Source organism: Echinops telfairi, unplaced genomic scaffold, assembly GCF_000313985.2.
Source record: "Echinops telfairi isolate 266 unplaced genomic scaffold, ASM31398v2 ScPeMD7_2291;HRSCAF=2852, whole genome shotgun sequence".
Taxonomy (NCBI): Eukaryota; Metazoa; Chordata; class Mammalia; order Afrosoricida; family Tenrecidae; genus Echinops; species Echinops telfairi.
Genome location: NW_022106189.1, coordinates 44,992,490 through 45,013,637, shown reverse-complemented (window position 1 = coordinate 45,013,637; position 21,148 = coordinate 44,992,490). Strand labels below are relative to the sequence as shown.

The following is a 21,148-nucleotide window of genomic DNA, read 5'->3' as shown; positions in this document are numbered from 1 at the left end:
CCAAGCACCTACCAGCCTGGGAGAGGCTTTACCAAGCACCTACCAGCCTGGGAGAGGCTTTACCAAGCACCTACCAGCCTGGGAGAGGCTTTACCTAGCACCTGTCAGCCTGGGAAAGGGGTTCCCTAGTACTTACCAGTGTGGGAGAGGGCTTACCTAGTACCTGTCGGACTTGGGGAGGGGTCATCTAGCCTCTGTCCACCCCTGGGAGGTCCCCATGGTCCCCATGCTGGCTGCTAACTGAGAGGATGGGGGTTCCCTTACCCTGTGAGGCCTCAGGAGCGAGCCTGGTGATGTTCTCCTGGGGAACAGCCGTTTGGCCCGGGGAGCACGCCGGTCTAACACACAGGGTCACTGTAAGACAGAGTCACCGCCACAGCAGCTGGTTTTTATCAGGCGCCCTCCTAGTGCATACCTGGCTCAGTGTGTTTTGACTGTGCATCTGGCTCTGCTTGGCCGCAGCGATGGGCCATGCCAAGGCAGCTTGTTCAGGCATTACTGATTTTGTTACTGTTGACTGTGCACTGCAGGGCACCCAGCAGTCAGCAATCTCCGTGTGTGTAGCGCAATGACAGGGAATCGCCTCCTAGTGGGATAGCAGGCTCACCCCGCTCCTCCTCTGGGTTGCTTCTCGGCCATTCTGTCCACTCCTGCCCCTGGACTCCCATCTAACCTGTCAGCTCGCCCTTGTTCATTTGACCCGGTGGATGCACAGCCGTGGAGCTGGTGCCAGCTCCTCCTGTCCCCTTAAGAGGACACAGGGGAACGGCCCCTGGTTGTTTCCAAGACTGTCAGTCTGGACGGGAGCAGACAGCCTCATCTTTCTCCCTCAGGGAATCTGGGGATTTGAACTGCAGACCTTGTGGTTAGCAGCCATACAACCCACGGTACCACTAGGGCTCCCATTTCATTCCATGTGGGTGGATGTGAAAGGGCTCCGAGTACGTGGCCTTCACTGGCTCAACAGAACGGTGATGGGGGTTGTAAGGAGACCCTGGGGTGGGGGTATTTTGGGGTTCTGGTTTCAGGGGAGCCCCAGCCCCCAAGGCCCCTGAGAGCCTGGGTTCCACAAGAAGGTGGCATTTCTGAGCCCAAGGTCCTTCCTCCCCGTGGCGTTGAAGGAGCTGCCGGCGGCATCGGGAAAGCGTATGCCGAGGAGCTGGCGAGCCGTGGCCTGAGCATCGTGCTCATCAGCCGAGACCTGGAGACGCTGCAGGCTGTCGCCAAGGGCATCGAGGATGCCTACGCAGTGGAGACCGCCGTCATCGCTGCAGACTTCCGCAGTGGCCGAGAGATCTACGCCCCCATCCGAGAGGCACTGAGAGACAAAGACGTGGGCATCCTGGTCAACAACGTCAGCGTGTCCTACCCGTCCCCACAGTGCTTCGCCCAGGTCCCCGAGGACACACTCTGGGACATCATTAACGTCAACATCGCCGCTGCCAGCCTGCTGGTCCACATCGTGTTACCGGGCATGGTGGCCAGGAAGAAGGGGGCCGTCGTCACCATCTCCTCCGGCTCCTGCTGCAAGCCCACCCCCCACCTGGCTGCCTTCTCCGCTTCCAAGGTAGCATACCACCCACTCCTCCACTCGCCATTCATTCACCCTTCTTCCCTTGGTCCCCTCAGGACTGGTGTCTGGTCAGTGCGGGCTCTCTGTTAGCCTGCACTGGATGGCTCTTCACTTCCTGGAAACTGACGTCAGCCTCCCTCGTTTCTCCCAGGCCTACTTGGACCACCTGAGCCGAGCGCTGCAGTACGAGTACGCCTCCAAGGGCATCTTTGTGCAGAGCCTGATCCCCTTCTGCGTGGCCTCCAGCACCACTGCCCATCGCAGCTTCCTGCACCGCTGCTCCTGGCTGGTGCCGTCACCCCGGGTGTATGCACATCACGCCGTGTCCACCCTCGGGATCTCCAAAAGGACCACCGGCTACTGGTCCCACTCCATCCAGGTAACACCACACTCGCAGCTCCCCAAGGGAGGTGCGGTGCCTGCCCATTGGAGCAGGCAGAGCTGAAGGAGGGGGCTGAAACCTGATTCCTGAGGCTCTTGGTTAAGTCGCCCGTTGTCATATGACGATGATTCAAGTGCTCTCTCTGGGTGGCACCTCCACCCCCCAAAACCAATCCCACTGCCCTCGAGTCCATTCGGACTCCAAACAGCAGCCCCGTGGGGCCCCTTCCCCTTTCTGGGCCCCTGAGGCTGTCATCCTCTGTGGGGACTCCCAGAAGGCTTCTTCAGTCTCCCTCCCAAGTCACACCTGGTGGGTTCCAATAGCCAGGCTTCAGGTTAGCAACGCAACACTGCGTCCACAGCGCCACCTGCTGTTGTCGTGTAGGTAGGAGCAGTGTGGAAACAGTATGGATACATTCACGTCACATAATGTATTTATACATTCACCTAAGCATTAAATATTTCAGTGGCCAGCCGAGACCACATTTCCTCATCCAGCACTAGCCCTGTACGCATCTCTCTCTGCCTCTGTCCACATCGCCAGTCTTCTATTCGGGAATGCTTTTGTAACAAGCGAGTGTTTCTATCTATCCACACTCTGCACTGTGTCCTATAGGTAGGTCTGCCCACCAGCTGCCGAGTGTCCTGGAGCAAGGGGCTGGGTGGTGCTCATGTTTCTACCCACCCCACCCCCACCCCAGGAGAACACAGTGCTCAGTCCTACAGTCCGCGTGCACCTGTCCCTTGATTGTGTGTCTGGGATTGGCGGCTGTGTGTTGGCCCCATGCTACCGGCACTAGGCTCTAACTGTGCATCCTCTTTCTCTTTTACCTCTAGTTCCTTTTTGCACAGTACATGCCCGAGTGGCTGTGGGTGTGGGGCGCGAACCTCCTCCACCGCTCGCTGTGCACGGAGGCCTGAGCCGCGCCTGACCAGGGGAACCTGTAGCGCCAGAAGGATACAGTGAGAGCCCCGAATGTCTTGTCTCTTCGGAGGGGCGGTTCAGTGCACTGTCTGAGCAGGCTCGGGAGAGCCCCAGGGAAGCCCTGAACTGCATAGGCCAGTCATGGCAGAGACCGCAGGGCAGATCGGAGAAACCCATGTCCCCTCGTTGCTCTCCCAGGATGTGCGAATCCTGCAGCCCTCTGAAACAAGACGTCCCGGGACAGACGGAAAACAGTTGTGGCCCATGGCTCTCAAGCTTTCAGACAGCCGTGAGGACGGCGGTCTTTCAGGGAGAGTGACCGTTTCCTCAGCCTGAGCAGCATCGGCTGCCAGGTGTTCATTGGGAAAGGCTGCTTCCGAGTGCTGTTTCATAACCAGGCTGGCTGGGACTCGAGTGAGTGAGTGAGCGAGCAAGCGTGAGTGTGTCATTGTACAGCTTTGGCCGTTTGTGTGTAAAAGTGCTGCTCCTCCCGGAGGTTTCCTTGGGAGACATGCATGTCTATGCCCAAGCAGTTTGACTGACGGGCAACCGGCTTCTACAAAGACCTGCCAGGATGGTGGGACGTGGGACCTGACAGGGGCCAACCCTCGTTGGCGATACCTCTGCATACTCAACCAGCCGGCCCCATCCTGTGCTGTTGACGGGCCACATGTACTGTCCCCGCTCCCCTCCGAGCGTCCAGTCTTACCTCTGTGGTAGACACGGGGACGCACAGGGATGGTTCTGAGGCCCCATGCTGACTTCCCAGCCTTGCGTCTAAGCTCCTCCCCCTGGCTGAGGGCCAGCCTGCAGGAGTGGGCAGCACCCCATTTCCATCCACGCTCCTGCGCCCTCCCATCCCGTTCCAGTCACAGTGTTCGGGTCAGTATCCCGTGTCTGCAGAACATTCCTTAAACGGTGTCCCGATGACGTCTGTGATGTGATGTGTTGTCCCTGTATGAAAGTGCCCGCGAGGTGACCGCCCTTGGCTTGGGCCGTGACTGTAGTGTGGCCAGTGCTTGTACTGATGTGGAGAGAGGCACCCTCAGTGCCCCTCAACACAGGCCGCACCGACATCTGCTCAGAAACGTGTTGTGTTGTGTTGTGTTGTGTTGTTGTCCGGGTGTCACTAATGCCAAGCATTCATAAGGACCACATCTTTAGGGCTCTGACAACCGTGAGTCACGATACAGATGTGACAGTTGGTGCAGATTCAAACCCGCGCCAACCAGTGACCGACACCGAAGCCAGTGCTTGGGTCAGAGGTCGAGAGCCTGCCTATCGATTAAGTAGCTCCTCGCCCGCTTCCACGCCCTCCGCTCAGCTTGGTCCCCAACGTGGCCTGCAGCCCGCACTCCCACTGGTGGCGTCCAGAGCTTGTCCACCAACCATCCGACCTTGCCCATGCAAACCACAAATGGGGAAGTCAGTAAGATTCGGTGTTTTTGTGGGTGCTCCCAAGGGGAGCCTGCATTGTGTGGCATGTGGCGTTTTTCTCTCCGCCCAGTGTTAATTTGTGGTCATGAAAACTAGAGACCTTTCCCCCCTCCTCTTCCCTGGCCCCGAACTCTAAGGGGTTGGGCCGAAGCTGCAGCTTCTCTCACATGCTCATCAGCTCAGCTAATGTCCTGGGGGCCGAGAGGGCAGGGCTCAGGAGTGAGGCAGCGAAGCAGTGGCCGTGCCATCAGCCAGCCCCGTTGGCGCTGGTTTTCCCCCTCCTCTCAGGACACAGGTGCACACACCAGCACAGAACAGGTGCGGGAGCTATTCCAGTCCTCTCTGAGTGCCCCTCCTTAGTGAAGCGTGCCCTTTCTTTCCCTTTCCTGCACCTTCCGATCGATCGCCCTCTCCCGCGATCTCCAGAGCTCAGGGGAGTCTTTCTGGGTGGAGTTTCGCATGGAGCAGTGGGAAATGGAAAGCATTGGAACGTCAGGCAGGAGCAGAGGGTTTACAAACCGCGGCTTCTGCTCCAGGTGTTAGTAGTGCTATTTCCTCGTCCCCTACCTGTCAGAGGAACCGTGATCACATTTAAGCTCCACGTTCCTGCCGCCAGGACTCAGTGGCAGAGGTGATGGCACAGCGTGGCCAGGCGTGAGCTTCTGAGCCCCCTCCTTCCGGTTCACCTTTCCCAACAGGCTGAGTCAGGTAAATACCCAGCTTGGCCAGGGAACTGGGCACCAGCTCAGGGAGACCCACGGCAGGTGGAGCCCACTCTTTGGAGGAGACTTTTTATGTTTCTTTCCCTCCCCCCAGCTCCCTTATTTACTTAAAATCTGTGGGAACAGAAGTTGGGGTAGTCTGCCTTCGAGTCCCAGTGCTTGGCTCACCCGCTCTAAATGAGGGTTTCCTTTTGAACAAAGACGGACCCTGCCGGCGGAACACGGACAGCCTGAGATCCGTGAAGCAGTGCGATCTTAACCATGGTTCTCAGTCAGGATTTGATTCGGGTGGAAGTTTGCAAACCAAGTCTCCCGTGCAGGGGGTTATTCCCGTGTTTGATTTGTGACGCTGACAGCAGTCCCCACACAGGAACAGCCTTCCTCCCACTTCCTCCCCGAGTTCACTGCCCACTTCCATCCTTCTTTCCCCTCCTCCTTCCTTGCATTCCTTCTGAGCTCTGTCCCTGCGCAGTTGCGGCCATTCCCATCACCTGTGCATGGTTGCGTGCCCACCTCCCTGGTGCTGCTGTCCACAGGACAGGCCTATCGTTTGGCTGGGATTTGAGCAGGAGGGAGGGGGAGGTGAGGGGGTGAAAGGGTGAGTTCAGTTCTAGGCCTGAGTGTGACTAAGAGCCATAGCCCTGCGTAGTCCATCAGTTTCTAGCAGACTTTTTAAATGATTTTTTATTTCATGTTTCCTCCTTTTTTAATCCAGGACCCCCCTATTGCGATCATTTTCCAAGTGGTAGCCGGGCACCATCTAGTTCTTCTGGTCTCAGGTTCTCAGAGGCTGGGGTTCCTGTGGTTCACGAGTCCTTTGGACTAATTGTGTCTCTGCTCTTTACTGAGCTAAGAGCTGTGGAAAGCCGATAGCCCAAGTTCTTCTACTTAATGTGGTTAGAAAAGATCCCCCTTACTACACGCACCCTCTGTGCAGGTTTTGTAGCTTGACGGATTGCTCAAAGACAAACAGGGTGGATGCAGGCTCCACCTACAAGGGGCAGGAGAGCCTTCTCTTATTTACCCGTTAGTGATTAAAAGCTTGATCCTACTTTCTAGTTAGTCCACAAAGACATCCTGTGACTGGCCTAAGACTAGAAGAACCGGATTGTTCTGTTTGCTTGCTCGTGGTCAACACTTGTTCCCTGTGATTGTGCTGAAAATTGAGTTATTGTAAAATGTCTCTACTTTACTCTCCAGGAAAAGGCAAATATATTGTCCATGAATTCTGATCGCAAACAGGATGCCACTAAGAAATCTGGCTAACTGTCAGTCTCCTCGCTGGTGGTACCTTCTAATAAAAGTTCTATTTCTTCCCCAAACTTGGAGTGATGGAATTGGCTGCGATGTCCAGGGTAAATGTCTGCATTTCAGGAGGCATGGGAGGTCCCTGTCTTGCTGGGCAGAACTCCCATGAACTCACTAGGTGAAGCCCACCCCCTTGGATTTGAAGGAGTTGTCTGGAGCTGCCAGCAGCTTCAGCTGCCCTGCTGTGGTGCTTCACAATCCCTTGGCAACTGTGTTTGCAATTCATTGGCCGAGCTCAGTTCCTAACCCAAGTCATTCACTAGCACTTGATAACTATGCAACTCACTTGTAACCTAGTTCCTAACCTTTGTCTCTAGCACAGCAGTTCTCAACCTGTGGGTCTCAACCCCTTTGAGGGTCGAAGGACCCTTTCACAGGGGTCCCCTGATTCATACTAGTAGCAAAATGAGTTATGAAGTAGCAACGGAAATAACTTTATGGTTAGGGGTGGGGGGCACCAAAACATGAGGAACTGTATTAAGGGGTCCTGGCATGAGGAAGGTTGAGAATTACTGCTCCAGCACTTGGCAACTGTTTGCAACATATTGGCCTAACCCAGTTCTAACCCTTGTCACTATCACTTGACAACTATGTAACACATTGGCCTAATCCAATTCTGCCCTGTCTGCATTTAAAGGCTTATCAAACCCACTACTACTTGGTGGATTCTGGCTCACAGACTCACAATGACAGAGTAGCACTGCTTCAAAGGGTTTTCCAGGGTGTAAATCTATAGATGCAGAATATCTTAACCATTCTTGTTCAGAGGGGCTGGTGGAACCAAACTGCTCATCTTTTGTTTCCCCACTGTGCCACTTACACAGTGACCCAGGGCTGTTAAAAGATGGCCAGGGTTCAGGGGAAGGACCCCGAGCCTACCTTTGGAGCCAGAACCTAGAGAGGTCAGCACTGGGCTGCTAACTGGAAGGTTAGAGGTTGGAGCTCACCATCGCTCAGCAGGACAAAGGACAGCCAGCCACTGGGTCAATTCTAACTCACAGCAACCCTCTATAGGGCTTCCCAGACAGTCCAGAGCCAGGCTGTTGCAACTTTCTCCTGAGGAGCGACTGGTGGGCTTGAACCTCTGGCCTTGGGGTTAGCGGTCCAGCTCATCCGACAGTGATACTAGGGCTCGGAGACCCAGGCAGCATGCTACAGGGTAGCCAGGAGTCAGTTGGCTGGGTTTGTTTTAGAGGGGCCAACAGAAAGCATTTGCACTGCAGTATTGACTCTCCATGCAGACATGTCAGGAGAGACCAGTCCCTGGAGAAGGACACTCTGCTTGGTAGAAAGGAAGTACAGCAAAGGAGAGGAAGCCCCATCCACCAGATGGAATGACACAGTGGCTGGAACAATGAGCTCAAACATAAGACACAATTATGAGGATGAGCAGTGTTTCCCTTTTTTCGTACACAAAGTTGCTTTGAGTAAGAACCAACTCAGGGGCAGCTCACAGTAATGGGTGGTGTAATGGGTTGAGTTGGGGTGCTAACGGAAAGGCCGGCAGTTTGAAGCCCTTGCAAAGATTTGCAGTCTTGGAAACCTGCAGGGGCAGTTCTACTCTGTCTTCCAGGGTTCCTATGAATCGGAATAGATTTTTAAAATTTAATAAATCATTTTATCAGGGGGGGCTTACAGGTCTTATAACAATCCATACATCAATTGTGTCAAACACATTTGTACAGACGTTGCCATCATCATTTCCAAAACATTTTCTTGAGCCCTTGGTATTAGCTCTTCTTTTTACCTGGGAATCGATTTGATGGCAGTGAGTTTGGTACTTCTTTTTTTTTTTTTAATGATTATTCAGCATTCAAGGCTAGCAGACCTCCCCAAAGAGTTATTTCACCAGGGTCACCGTTGGTAAAATCTCACCCAACTGGCCCGTTTTCTGGCTTCAAATTCCAGCGAGGACGTCCGAATACTTCAATTCTCACCGACTTCACCCACACCTATAGGGTTGACCACGCCTCCATCTTTCCGGCCCCCAGCCCCAACCCACGCCGTAAACATCGCGAGATTTTCGTTCGGCCCCTGGGCTTCGGGAGCGCGCACGCAGGCCCGGTGCTCGCCGAGCACGCGGGGGCGGTGCTTCCAGCTGCTGGTCCGCTCAGGTTACGCGGTCTCGCGAGAGTTGCGAGTAAACAGCCCCGAATGGAGACCCGAGGCGTGCTAGCCGCCGCGGCTCCGTTATCCCGAGCCCTCTGGACCGCAGCCTGAAGCGGCTGCAAGTCCGTCTGCCCCCTACTCGCCGCGCAGGTGTGGCGACCGGCCGCCCCCGAGGCCCTGAGGTGAGGTGCGGTCCAGGACCCCCGCTCGCCGCGCGGACGGCCCCCGGGCCTGTACTGCGGCGCCGCGGGGACTGGCAGCCGCGCGTCGGGGACGAGGGGGGCGTGAGCGCCCAGACCTCCCCGCGCGCGCCCTGGTCCGGGACCCGACGGCCCGCCCCGCCCCGGGGGTGTCCGCCGGCCCTCCCGGGCGCATGTGGCCCTGGGCCCCCAGCCTTCCCGGAGGTCCAGATGCCCCGGACGCCGCTCTGCCCGCGGCCAGAAGGGTGGGCGTGTGCCCCGGGGACCCCAGAACCGGCGTCCCGAGGCGCCCCCGGACCATCCCGCCACCTGGCGAGCACCCCTCGATTCGGGCGGAGACTCCGGGGAATCTTGACTTCCTCATCTACTGAAGTCAAGACAAATATTTGCATTTCCTTGAAGCTCCGAAGGACGCTTCTCCAGGCGGTGGGTGGGATCAGACCTCAGGTGAATTCTGCAGCTGGCTTCTTGCGCCCCAGGAAGCCAGCTCTGGGCTCCCACTTCCCGGGCTCCGGTTGCATGAAGGGTTTGGGGAAGAGCCTTACTGCCGCCAGAGGATTCTTAATAAATCTGAAGAATCACTTTTTAAATTACATTTATTTTATGGTAAGAGCTTTTTGGTACCATCCTTGGTACTGTTAGCCTCGTCCATCAGCGAGTTCAAACCCAGCCTCTCAATGGGAGGAAGATGCGGCTTTCTCTTGCCATAAAGACTGACAGCCTTTGAAACACACAGACTCCGTTCCCCTCTGTCCTCTAAGTTTCCTGAGCTGGAATGGACTGGATGGTGGCTGTGGGGTGTGGGTTGTTCGGTGGTCTCTGGATTTTGAGAGTTGTGTAGCCGGTGTCCCCACCATCCACTTTTAGAACGTTTTCCCCACCCCTGAAAGATCCCTCGTGCTTGTTTGCACTCACTACCAAGCCTCAAAGGAGCCCCGGAGGTAGAGTGGGTTACATTCAGGGCTGCGAACTGCAAGGGCAGCGGTTCCAATCCCCCAGCTCCTTTACCTGAGAAAGATGAGGCTTTCTTCTCACACAGAATTAAAGCCTCGGGAACCCTATGGGGCATTTTTACCCTGAACCAAACACACTGTGACTGGGTGATTCTGACGCATAGCAACCCTGTAGGACAGGGTAAAACTGCTCCCTAGTGATTTGCCCAGACGGACTCTTTTTTAAAAATAATTTTACTGGGGGCTCATACAACTCTTATCACAGTTCCATACCCATTGTGTCAAGCACATTTGTACCTTTGTTGCCATCATCATTCTCAAAACATTTTCTTTCTACTGGGTATCAGCTCCTCATTTTCCCTCCCTTCCTCATGAACCCTTGATAATTTATAAAGTATTATTTTTTTCATGTCTTACACTGACCACTGTCTCCTTTCAACCACTTTTCTGTTGTCTGTCCCCAGGGAGGAGTTTATATGTAGATCATTGTGATTGGTCTCCCCCCACCACCACCTTTCCTTTACCCTCTTGGTATCACTACTCTCATTATTGGTCCGGAGGGGTTTATCTGTCCCGGATTCCCTGTGTTTCCAGCTCTTATCTGTACCAGTGTACATGCCCCAGACAGACTCTTTATGGGAGCAGAAAGCCTCCTCTTTCTCCCTCGAAGTGGCTGGTGGGCTTGAACTGCTGACCTTGCAGTAAGCAGCCCAACACATAACCTGTTACTATACCAGGGCTCCTGTACCCTGTTCTGTAGGTTCCCTGTAAGCCAGAACCACCTCAATGGCAGTGAGTTTGGTTTGGGGCTTGGCCCCAGGCAAGCACTAAGCTACTTTCTGTCCCTCAGTTTGCTTTCTCTGAGACTCTCATGCAGGCCTCTCTGGCTGCTTTCAGGAGTCACGCCTCTACTCCCCTTTAGCCTTACAGCGCCCTCTTCTATGGCGGGTTGATCCCGCGTCACATGGTTATTGCCACCTGCCGTCTGTCTGTCCAGCAGGGCGTTCACTACAAATAGAAACATTACAGTATACCTGCCGCTGTGTGCAGCAGCAGGAGCCTGGCATTGGGGTGCTTACCCTACAGGTTGAGGTCCCCAGTAAAAGCAGTAACAGTCGGTACCCAGAAAGGTTTCCAGCCTCAGAAACCCTGGGGGCAGTGGGGTCTCTGGGCCTCCCTAGAGAGTTTTCCCTGCACACAAGGGAAGAAGAGGTGTGGAGTCCCTGGATGGTGCAGAACGCGGAATCACTCCCTGGCCGCCCTGCGCTGGCTGACCTACCTGGGGCCGCTTGGAGGCTGATGAGGAACCGCCCACCTGCCTTGAGGTGCTGCAGGGAATTCGAAGGCAATTTGCTCCTCTCAGTCCTTGTGTGTCGGCCAGCGGGAGGAATTTAAAAGTCAAGCGAGGAGGGGAATAAGTCTTCAGAGCATGAGGTGAGCCGGGGGAAAATGGACAGAATGAGACGTGCCGCAGGGCCCTCACCCACGGCCTTCGCCTGTTGCAGCACGGAGGTCTGTGGCCCTGCTGGGAGACAGCGGCTGACGAGCACAGCCATCCTCCGGTTCAACGCTGGTCAGTGTGTAAGGCGTCGTCAAAGCAGCCTCTTTTTAGTCGCCACATTTTCAGTCGAGCCAGATCGCCCCCTCCGGTGGTCTAGACAATCCAGGGCTTTCCCGGAACGGTGTCAGTAAAGCCAGCTTATTCTGTCAAAGCTGGCCTCGCCAGGCCAAGGAGATGTTGAGGGCCCCACCTCATCTTCCCACCTCACCTGACTGCCCCAGAGGGATCATTTGAGATGGCCCTGAACCCTGATCTTTGCAATAACTCTCATGCCAACCATAAGGGGCAGCATCTCTGTGGGTCGCTGTGAGTTAGAACCTTGGAGGCAGCCCTGCCCTGGCCTGTAGGGTCTCCGTGAGCTGGAAGCGTCTAGACCGCAGTGGCTTGTGAGGGGCTTCCTGCAGTGCATTACTTTAACCACTTGCTTCCATCATCCTTCCATTGCCCACGGCCCAGTGCTCTCCTGGGGTTACCCAGGACCCTCTCCCACCCAACACCCAACCTGTAACTCCCTCATACCTCCATCCCATTGGCCACACCAGGCCCATTCACAGGCCCGAGGGAGGAAGATGTGGACACCTTTCGGGGCCATTGGTCAACCAGCCATAGGACCAGAATGGGACACTGCTTCCTGGCCCCCCTGCTGGCCAGGCCATCCTTGCACCTGCTGCATGTGGCTACACAGATGGACAGACTGCTGCCTTGCAGCCAGCGTCCTTATGCAGACGTCACACGGGTCCATGCTTGTTTGGAGTAAATTCTTAGGGGAGGTTGTAGGGAGGCCACATAACCTAGCCTCTTCATAAGGCCAGACCTGAGGCTCAGCCCCTGAGTGGGTGTGTCCCCACCCCCACCCCCACCCCGTGTGTGCCCTCACAAAATCGAACCTGCTCTAGCAGCCCCCCACACAGCCCCTACCGCCACCAGGCACCTCAGGAGGGAGGGAGATAGGGAGATGGGAGGGAGAGTCCAGCTTTCACCGGGCCCATGATGGCATTTGGGGGAATTGAAGTGGAACTGGGGGTCCGTGCTTGAGGGAGGCCTTGGAAGGTAAAAAGACAGCAACGTGGGAGCCCATGATACAGGTCCTCAGGTCTTGGTCCCTCGCCTCTCAGCTGCTGGGACGCCCAGGGCCACCATGCTGACTGCCTGCTAATCACAGTTATCCTTAACTCCCCCCAACCACCACCACCATTTCTCTCATTTAATAGATCCTTTTTACCATTGAAGCTGCCTTAGCTCTCTGTCGCCGTGCCCCCTAGTGAGCCAGGTGTGGTATAGTGAAGTCAATGTGGGAAGGTAAGCCGCTTCTTGGCTATGTGAACTCAGATGGAAGCCCTGGGTGATCACATGGTCAGTGTGTGTTGCCCCTCACTGACGGATTGGAGGTTCAGGTCACCTTGAGGGTCCTGGGAGAAAGACCTGGTGGGTGATCCACTTCTGAGAAGCTAGCTGACGGCTGCAGACCCCTGGAGCACAGTTCTGCTCCGGCCCACCTGAGGTCATCGTGGAGTGGGGTTACCTCTTCGGCCCCTGGGACCAGACCGTGCCCCAGGTCCACTGACGCCTGGCGGTGTTCTGTCCCGTAGGTTGGCCCACAAGTGATCCCCCACTGCCCTTGGACCTTGACTCCACACTGCAAATGGCTCTCAGAACTCCGTAGTCTCGCCGGAGCGGGAGGCGCCTGGAGCCCACGATGGAGAAGAAGCGGAGAAAGAAATGAACGCCTCCTCTCTGGCCAGGCCGCACCAGGCCACGCCGCTCCCCGGGGCTCCGCGGCAGACCGGACCGCGAGGTGGCTGAGCAGTGATGCATGTGCCCCTGGCCGAGACGGCACGGACCTTGTAGTCAAGCTTTGGGTTTCCAGGACTGGGGGGGTGCCTCCTCGCACGACCATGCCGCGTGCGCTCTCCTGGCTGCTGCTGCTGCTGCTGCTGGTGGCCCTGCTCCGCGGGAAGCAGCAGCCCCTGGGGGGCCGGCTGGAGAAGAGGCCTTTGGAGAAGGCCCCGTGCCCCGGCTGCCCACACCTGACACTGAAGGTGGAGTTCTCCTCGACCGTGGTGGAATACGGTAAGCAGTTGTCCCGCTGGCCTCCCCAAGCTCAGCCCAGGCACATTCTCTCCCCTCCCTGGCAGGGGAGCAGGGGCCCAGCTTCTGGACGGTCAGGCATCCAAGGGCAAGACAGTCTGGGGTCTGTACTGAGGCACCATTGCCAGGAAAGGAACCTCCCCTGTAGTGGGTGGCAGGGAGGGTCTGGGAGAGCTGCTGGGGCGCGGGGTGCAGGGGCTTGGGGTGAGCAGCCTGCCGTAGTGCTGGGCCTCCTTGGTTTCAGAGTACATCGTGGCCTTCAACGGGTACTTCACCGCCAAGGCCCGCAGCTCCTTTATCTCAAGTGCCCTGAGGAGCAGCGACGTGGACAACTGGCAGATCCTCCCCCGTGACAACCCATCTAGTGACTACCCCAGCGACTTTGAGGTCATTCAGATCAAGGAGAAGCAGAGAGCAGGGCTGCTCACCTTGGAAGGCCACCCCAACATCAAGCGTGTCACCCCCCAGCGGAAGGTCTTCCGATCCCTCAAGTACGCGGAGTGTGAGTATGGGGTCTCGGGGTCACCTCCCTGCCATGAGCACACCAGGAAGTCAGTCAGTCTCTCTCTCTCTCTCTCTCTCTCTCTCTCTCTCTCTCTCTCTCCCTCACACACACACACACACACACACACACACACACACACACACACACACAGAGTTGTTGACAATGATTGGGACGCCACAGAGTTAAGGAGCGAGCAGTGTTGCTCCTCGGGAAAAATGAGTTGTTCCACTCCGTAAAGATTTGCAACCTCAGAACCCGCTGGGGCAGGCCTACCCTGTCCTCTGAGACCACCCGTCTTGAGTCAGGACTGACTCGATATCCGTGGTCGTGGTGGGACTGGAAGTGACCTTTCCCCACGGTCAGCCCAGAGCCCTCCCACCTCTCAGGAACAGCCCTCCCACCCCGGGGACTCTTTGCTCTCCTCTCCTTGCTCCTTCCCGCCGTGGGGCTTCTCCCTTTCCGCCCGTGTGGGGCCCTCTGCTGTGTGTCCTCTGGGGTCTCGCTCTGCCACGCAGCACCACAGGGCCACACACAGCGAGGCTCTGCGGGGGCGGCAAGGGCCCCTCAGCAGGTGTTGCCACAGGCTGTAGACAGCTTTGTTCAGGAAAGTCCCAGACTGGAGTGGTCGCTTCGCAGCGTGCCCTCCCTGCAGGCCCATCCACTCTGAGGAACAGTATCCCCTCACCCTCGCCTTCCCGAGAGTCCATGCTTTTCCCTGGACACCACGGCGAACAGTAGCTGGGCATCCTTCAGGGACTCATTCGTGTGCGTTTCACTGTGGTGTGAGTTGAGGGATGGACAAGCGTCTGAAGAGGCAAGCGCTCAGGGCGCAGGTTAGGTGGGGGAAGGTTTCCCGGTGAAGCTTTCCCAGCACCACTGTCCCCTCCAAGAGTGAGCCAGCAGGTTCACCCTTGTGGTGGGCAGTGGGGTCCAGTACAGCCTTTCTGCCCCTTCTCTCACCCACGCAGGTTCCCATTTCCTGACACCTTCTTCCTAAGGAGCCCCCGAGAGGGGTCTGTCCTTGGAGGATCTGGGTCAAAACTAATCCATTGCCATTGAGTTGGCCCCTCATAGCAAGCTTGTGGGCCAGGGCCGAACTCCCCCTGCTGGTGTCTGAGGGTGTCACTCTTTCCCGGAGCAGGAAGCCTCCTCTTTCTCCCAGGCACTGTGAGGTCACAGCCGCCACACCACCAAGGCTCCCTGGAGCAAGGGCGACTCTTTGGCATCCCGGCACACAGTAGCCGTCCGCGGTCTGAGCTGGCCTCTCTGCCTGCAACTGAACTGGCCCAGCAGCTCCCCTTGGGACCCAAGGTTTGGGCGGGACCTTTTATTTCAAAGGCACCCTGTGGAGGGGCGCGTTCTTGGAGAGCTTGTCTACAGCAGGAGGACCAGGGAACCCTCCCAGCAGTGTTGTGTTCCTGTCTGTTCCGTGTCTTCTGTTGGTGCTGGCACCGTGAGCAAAGAGAGGTAGCCTGGTCTGCCTCCTCTTGTACCGTGCATCTGCCCAACAGTGCCTCTGAGCCTCTGAGGTCGGACAGCCTCACAGAAACGGAAACACAAGGAGACGGCGAAGTAATCTGCCTACCAGAAGGATAGGAACTGAGTGTGTGTGTGTGTGTGTGTGTGTGTGTGTGTCCGTCCCCTCTCCCAGAAGGAACCCTGGTGGCATGATAAGTCATGTGTTGGGGGGCGCCCACAAGGTTGACAGGTCAAGCCACCAGCAGCTCCATGCACAGGAGAAAGGCGGGTGTTCTACGCCCATTAACGGGGTTGCTGTGAGTTGGCATTGACTTGAAGATAATTGAGTCATGTTGTATTCTGGATGCCCATGAGGGTCCCTGGGGCACAGTGGGTTACATGCTGGTTTGCTAACTGCAAGGTCAGCAGTTCGAAGCCACCATCCGCTCCTCAGAAGACAGGTGAGGCTTTCTACTCCCATAAGCAGTTGCAGCCTTGGAGACCCACAGGGGCTGTTCTACCCAGTCCTGGGCTCCTAAGAGTCCACGTGGACTCAGTAACAGCGATGAGTGTGTTTGTCGGGGTCTTTTGTTAGTGGTATCGGTTCTCCTTGTAAAGTCACTGTTTCAAGGCAAAGCAGCAAAATACAAAGAAATGAGAGTGATACACAGCGCTCTCTTTCCACCACCATACGTGCTTTCTAATGCTGGAGGGAATACCACACGGCCTGCCCACTGAGCACCTGGCAGTCAGTCTCCTCCTCCCTGTCTGTGAGGTGGACCGCCCCCGCCAGGAAGCCGGCGCCCCCTTTAGCCGTGAGCCACACTCCTGTAAGCTTCCATGTCCTCACCCCGAGGAGCCCTGGTGGCATTGTGGGTTCCACATCAGGCTGCTAACCACAAGTTCAAAACCACCAGCTGCTCCTTGGGAGAACAATGAGGCTTCTCCTCCCATAAAGAGTTAAGAGTCTCAGAGACACCGAGGGGCAGTGTGTTTGGGTTTGTGTGTTTTCCTCAAGCACACAGTGGTGCCTCTGCGTGCACCACAGCGCCCCTGTGCAGCTAGAGTGACGTGCTGCCCAGGAGGAGGGCCGAGCAGAGGTGGCAAGCAGCGTCGGAGACGCTCAAAGCTGATGGTGGCTGTCGCTCTTTGGGGTTGAAACCTGTCGCGTTCTGGATCCCAGCCATTGCCTTGGCCAGCGGGCAGGAGACAAAGCTGACCTGTGTTCCACAGGACAACACTCACAAGTACTTGGAAGCAGGCGTGTGTGCGTGCACCCACTGGCCCTCAGGTGCTCTCTCTCACACACGTTTGAGGATTCCGGGGGGTGTGCGAGGGGGCGAGGTCCCTCTCCCCATTGCATCTCTCCGGGCTCCTGAAAACTCCCAGGGCCTTCACTAGCTACTTGGGTGTCAGGGTCTCAAGTCTCCTCACATTCTCTACTTTCTGTCACCCTTCTAAAGGCAGAGGCCAGCCCTGACAGTACTGTGGGAGGGGAGCCGGCCAGACTCGCCCTCTCCCTGAACAGGGTGCCCGGTCAGTGCCTCCAGTACAGCTCCAGGCTGTTGACTTTACGGCTGGATCTCGGGTGCGGGGAGGCTGGAGTCAGGGAGAGAACTTGGCCCTGGGAACGATGGCAGGGGCTGCTGCTGCTGCTGCTGCTTCAGGCTCCTTTGAAATCTTGGTTTCCGCCCACGCTCCGGAAGGAGGTTTAAGATCTGATTGACAGATGAGAAAATCCACCCTCTGTAGTGTCCATTTTGGCATGTTTTGATGTATGCGCGCTCCCCCCCACCTTTTCCCTCCGTGTTTATCCACGCCACTTTTTCACCCTTCAGAACAACAACATATGAAAGGGAAGGACACGTGCGTGTGTCAGGAACACCAACGGGAGGAAGACAGGAGGGGACCGCTCCCGATTCCCAGCTTCCCACTCTAGTTCTTGGCCCTTCCCTCCCCCTTCCTTCCCATCAGGGAGGAGTTGCGCGTGAAAACCTGGTTGTGCTTCTATTTTAAGGCTACACGTGGCTCTGCTTCTCTGCAAATGAGTGTGAGCCCGTGTGCCTTGAATGGTGAGAACACTCCAGGCGAGTCAGGACCGGGCTCTGTCCTCAGCTGGGAAAACCCTGCTCGGCAGCCCTACCCGCCCCTGCTGTCTGTCAATGTGTGTGACCGCCTCTCCTCTCTCTCCTCTCTCTCCTCCCCCTCCTGGGACCAGCTGACCCCACCGGGCCCTGCAATGACACCCGCTGGAGCCAGAAGTGGCCGTCGTCCCGCCCCCTACGCAGGGCCAGCCTCTCCCTGGGCTCCGGGTTCTGGCACGCCACCGGACGCCACTCCAGCCGACGGCTGCTCAGGGCCATCCCCCGGCAGGTGGCGCAGACCCTGCAGGCCGACGTGCTGTGGCAGATGGGCTACACAGGTGCGTCCTGCAGGCAGGTGGAGGGCGAGAGAAGCCCTGGGTGGGGGTTCTGGACGCCACGTACGGACGGGCTCCTGCTCTCTTCCGGCAGCACTTGCTCTGCTCGGGGTGGGTGGTGGCCACTGCTCCCCCGCCAGCACAGGCCCACAGCTCTTGGGAAGGACAGAAAGTCAGCCAGGCAGTTACCAGTCTCACAGGTGGGCCCCGAGGCTGTTTTCACCCCCTTCAGGTCTTAAACAGAACTCGACACTCCTCACCCTCCATCCTCATCTCTGCCTGCACTCCACGCAAGGGACAGGCTGACTGGGGAGCAGAATCCCAGGGAGGCACACAGGCCTAAGGCAGACCAGCTCAAGGACCCCTGGTGAACAGGAAGCCAGCTTCACTGTCAGGCTGTGGTTCTAATACCCAGCACGGGCTCCCTTCTCGTGTTCGTCCATCTGGCAGTGTAGTGAGCATTCGTTCTGCGTCCGTGTGGGCCCCGCATGCCAAGTGACAGAGGAGCTGACCGTCTGACTCGCCGGGTGTGGGTTTCAGACTAGGACAGTTAGCAACACTGCGGAGGGAAGCAAGCTTCCCTCCAGAAAGTGCCTGTTGTAGCCGAGGCAAAGGTCTGTACCCACGTGAGCCGATATCTCCTGATGATCAGACCTCCTTCTTGCCTCCCCCGTCTCCCCTGCAGAGCGCTCTCTGTGTCCCCCACACAGACGCCCCTTCCTGTGGGCGCGTGTTTCTGGGGCTGGATATCTGGGAGCAGTGCGTGCTTATCAGTGACACGTATGACCCTCCAGCCAATGCAGCGCTCACCCAGGATCAGGAGACGTTTGCTAGAACTTCCAGGTCCCTGGGGTTGATGGTGTCTCAGGGTGGAGCAGATGGCTCTGGCTGCTATCAGAAACAGATGCATCAGTGTTGATGGGAGAGGAGCCCCCATGACCCACTCCCGATGGGGTGGGGTGGGGAGGGCTTCAAAATGTTTGTGGAGAAAGCATCTGCTTTTTAATTCCACTTCACCACCAACTCTTTGAGGCCCCCTTGTTATGCCCATATTGTTGGGGTTGGCCACAGAAGGAAGGTGCCCTGGGGCTTCTCATCAGTTTGCTCACCGCTAGGTCAGTAGTTTGAATTCACCAGCTGCTCTGAGGGAGAAAGATGAGGCTGGCTGCTCTGAAGATTTAGAGCCTCGGAAACCCTTCATAAGGTCACTATCAGTCAGATGCAACTCCATAGCTGTGGGTTGGGTTTTTTTATGTAAGGGGGGGCTACTTCCTACGTGTGGTCTGCCCCTCCATCCATAGCTCATTCCAGAAAGTGTCACATGCTTACAGCTGTTAATAAGCTGCATCAGTAAGCTGCAGCCCAGGGCAGGGCAGGGGCAGTCCGGGCTTTGGAGCAAGACCTGCTCCTTAGCTATGTGTTTGGCGGGTGCTCTTGGCCCTCTGAGGAGTTGAGAGTGGGAGGCCTGGTGTGCATTCCCAGGGCATCGACCAGTAGCAATTGTCGGTGCGTGACCTGTCCAGAAGGACTTTCTTTGGTCTTGCCAGCAGCTGAACAGCCACAGCAGGGTCTCTCCCGTGGTCCTGGACCCCTCAGCCCCCAGCTGTGCACATAGAGCTCCGGTGGCTGGGAGGGAGCCCCATGTGGTTTCTGACCGTGGTGCATTATCCCCGTGGAATCAGGGGCCAGTGTCCGAGTGGCTGTCTTTGACACGGGGCTCAGTGAGAAGCACCCCCACTTCAAGAATGTGAAGGAGAGGACCAACTGGACCAACGAGCGGACACTGGACGATGGTGAGCCCCCCTCTACTCCTGCTGGGCTTATAGCTCTTGGCACAGCATCTGAGAGAGAATGGGGTAGCCAGGGAAGGAGGCGGGAGGGGCTGGGCCTAGACTCGAGGTGGAGACCCCAAGGGCCCTGAGGCTGCCGGGTGTTGTCCATCCTCAGTCGTGGTCACCTCCTCTGCTGCAGGGCTGGGCCACGGCACCTTTGTGGCAGGGGTGATCGCCAGCATGAGGGAGTGCCAGGGCTTTGCCCCTGATGCCGAACTCCACATCTTCAGAGTCTTCACCAATAATCAGGTAGGTGCCTCCCTGAAGCACTGCGGGCAGGAGTTATAGGACACACACTCACCATGACACTCTGAGCTGCAGGCCAGCCTCCTTCAGTCTCTGTGAGGCTGCCTTCTGCCCCGACCCCTGCTCACCAGCTCAGCTCACCCCAGGTCTCTGGCAGCCCTGGCACACATGCTGGCCTGCGCATCCTCTTGTATGGGGGGCTTTTCCAAAGGAGTGTAGATTTCTTTCACCTTTCAACTCCATCTTTCTGTGGACTTTTGGAAGTCCCCTTGTGTATACTCAATAACAGCAAAGTATCCTTCAGAAAATCGAGGCGCTACTGCGTCTGCCTTTCCCTGGGAAGCCCGTGGTGGGGCTCGTTGAGCGACTTGTGGCACAGAAGGGACTCTGACCTGCTCAGGTGTCGTACACGTCCTGGTTCCTGGACGCGTTCAACTACGCCATCCTGAAGAAGATCGACGTGTTGAACCTGAGCATCGGCGGCCCCGACTTCATGGACCACCCCTTCGTTGACAAGGTGGGTGCCGAGCTGCCCGGGCCCACCCCACCCTGTGTGCAGACCCAGAGGGCGTTGCTTGTGGGGCCCTTCATCGTAACAGCAATTGGCATTGGGAGGTCAGGTGGTTGGCTCAGCCAAACACCTGCTTCGGGGCCATCCAGTCAGTGTCCGAGCCGTGCATGTGGTACGGGGCTCCCAGTGGTTTTCTTGAGACCAGGCACTCCTCCTGTGGTAAGGCTCCACACTCCTGGGCACCTGAGAGTGGACGGACAGGACCACTGTCCCAGTAGCAGATGCCTTGAGTCTCCGCCCTGTGTGGCTCATTCTCACGGGAACCATGCATGGGTTCCCCCGGGCTGTGCTCGCTCCCCGGAACCACTGGGAAGCAGGCAGTCTGTGCAGCCCACTGCTCTGTTGCAGGGGTCTGTCGCTCACCTCCAGCTTCCGCCCCATTTTGGGGCACACCTGTGCATTTCATTGTGTTTCCAGTGAAAGCTGACTCAACCAGTTAGGCCTCCGCTTGGCGGTGTGCATACAGGTGTGTTCAGGGACCTCACTTAGGTGTTCCGTGCTGCGTCAGCATGCTCTTTCCTGGTGTTCTGTTTGCTCTGCTGAGGCTGTATCCTCCCAGCCCCTTATCTCCTCATCTTTGTTTTCAGAGGTCAGGGTCTCAAATACATGTCTCTGGTTTTTGTGTGACAGAACTACCCACTCACAGGTAACATTTTTTAGGTTGTAGATCAGTTTAAGGTGACCGGGGTCAGCTCCAGACTTTCTGAGACTCGGGCTTCCAGTCTCCGTTTCCCTCCCGTCCTTCACAATCCATCCTGGTCGGAGTGGCTGGCCGTGGTAGCTGGGCACCACCTAGTTCTTCTGGTCTCAGTACACGAGGCATGGCTCATGCAGACCGAGTTCTGGTCTCAGTAGACGAG

General features: G+C 57.0%; 2 protein-coding genes across 3 annotated transcripts in view; both read left to right on the top strand.

Annotated features, from left to right (window-relative positions):
• The window catches only part of HSDL1 (hydroxysteroid dehydrogenase like 1), a 9,914-nt gene extending 3,554 nt beyond the window's left edge, over positions 1-6,360 (top strand). For both annotated transcript variants that reach the window (XM_045293727.1, XM_045293726.1), the window contains 3 exons: positions 1,122-1,567; positions 1,725-1,952; positions 2,792-6,360. In XM_045293727.1, the coding sequence (XP_045149662.1) occupies positions 1,122-1,567; positions 1,725-1,952; positions 2,792-2,875 (758 nt within the window). In that variant the 3' untranslated portion in view covers positions 2,876-6,360. The remainder of the gene's footprint in view (positions 1-1,121; positions 1,568-1,724; positions 1,953-2,791) is intronic.
• Positions 6,361-8,493: 2,133 nt separating this feature from the next.
• Positions 8,494-21,148, top strand: part of MBTPS1 (membrane bound transcription factor peptidase, site 1) — a 30,927-nt gene continuing 18,272 nt past the window's right edge. Inside the window, exons 1-7 of the mRNA XM_004704767.2 lie at positions 8,494-8,637; positions 12,759-13,239; positions 13,502-13,759; positions 17,439-17,642; positions 19,322-19,432; positions 19,611-19,720; positions 20,118-20,234. Coding sequence (XP_004704824.1) covers positions 13,065-13,239; positions 13,502-13,759; positions 17,439-17,642; positions 19,322-19,432; positions 19,611-19,720; positions 20,118-20,234 — 975 coding nt within the window. The 5' untranslated portion in view covers positions 8,494-8,637; positions 12,759-13,064. The remainder of the gene's footprint in view (positions 8,638-12,758; positions 13,240-13,501; positions 13,760-17,438; positions 17,643-19,321; positions 19,433-19,610; positions 19,721-20,117; positions 20,235-21,148) is intronic.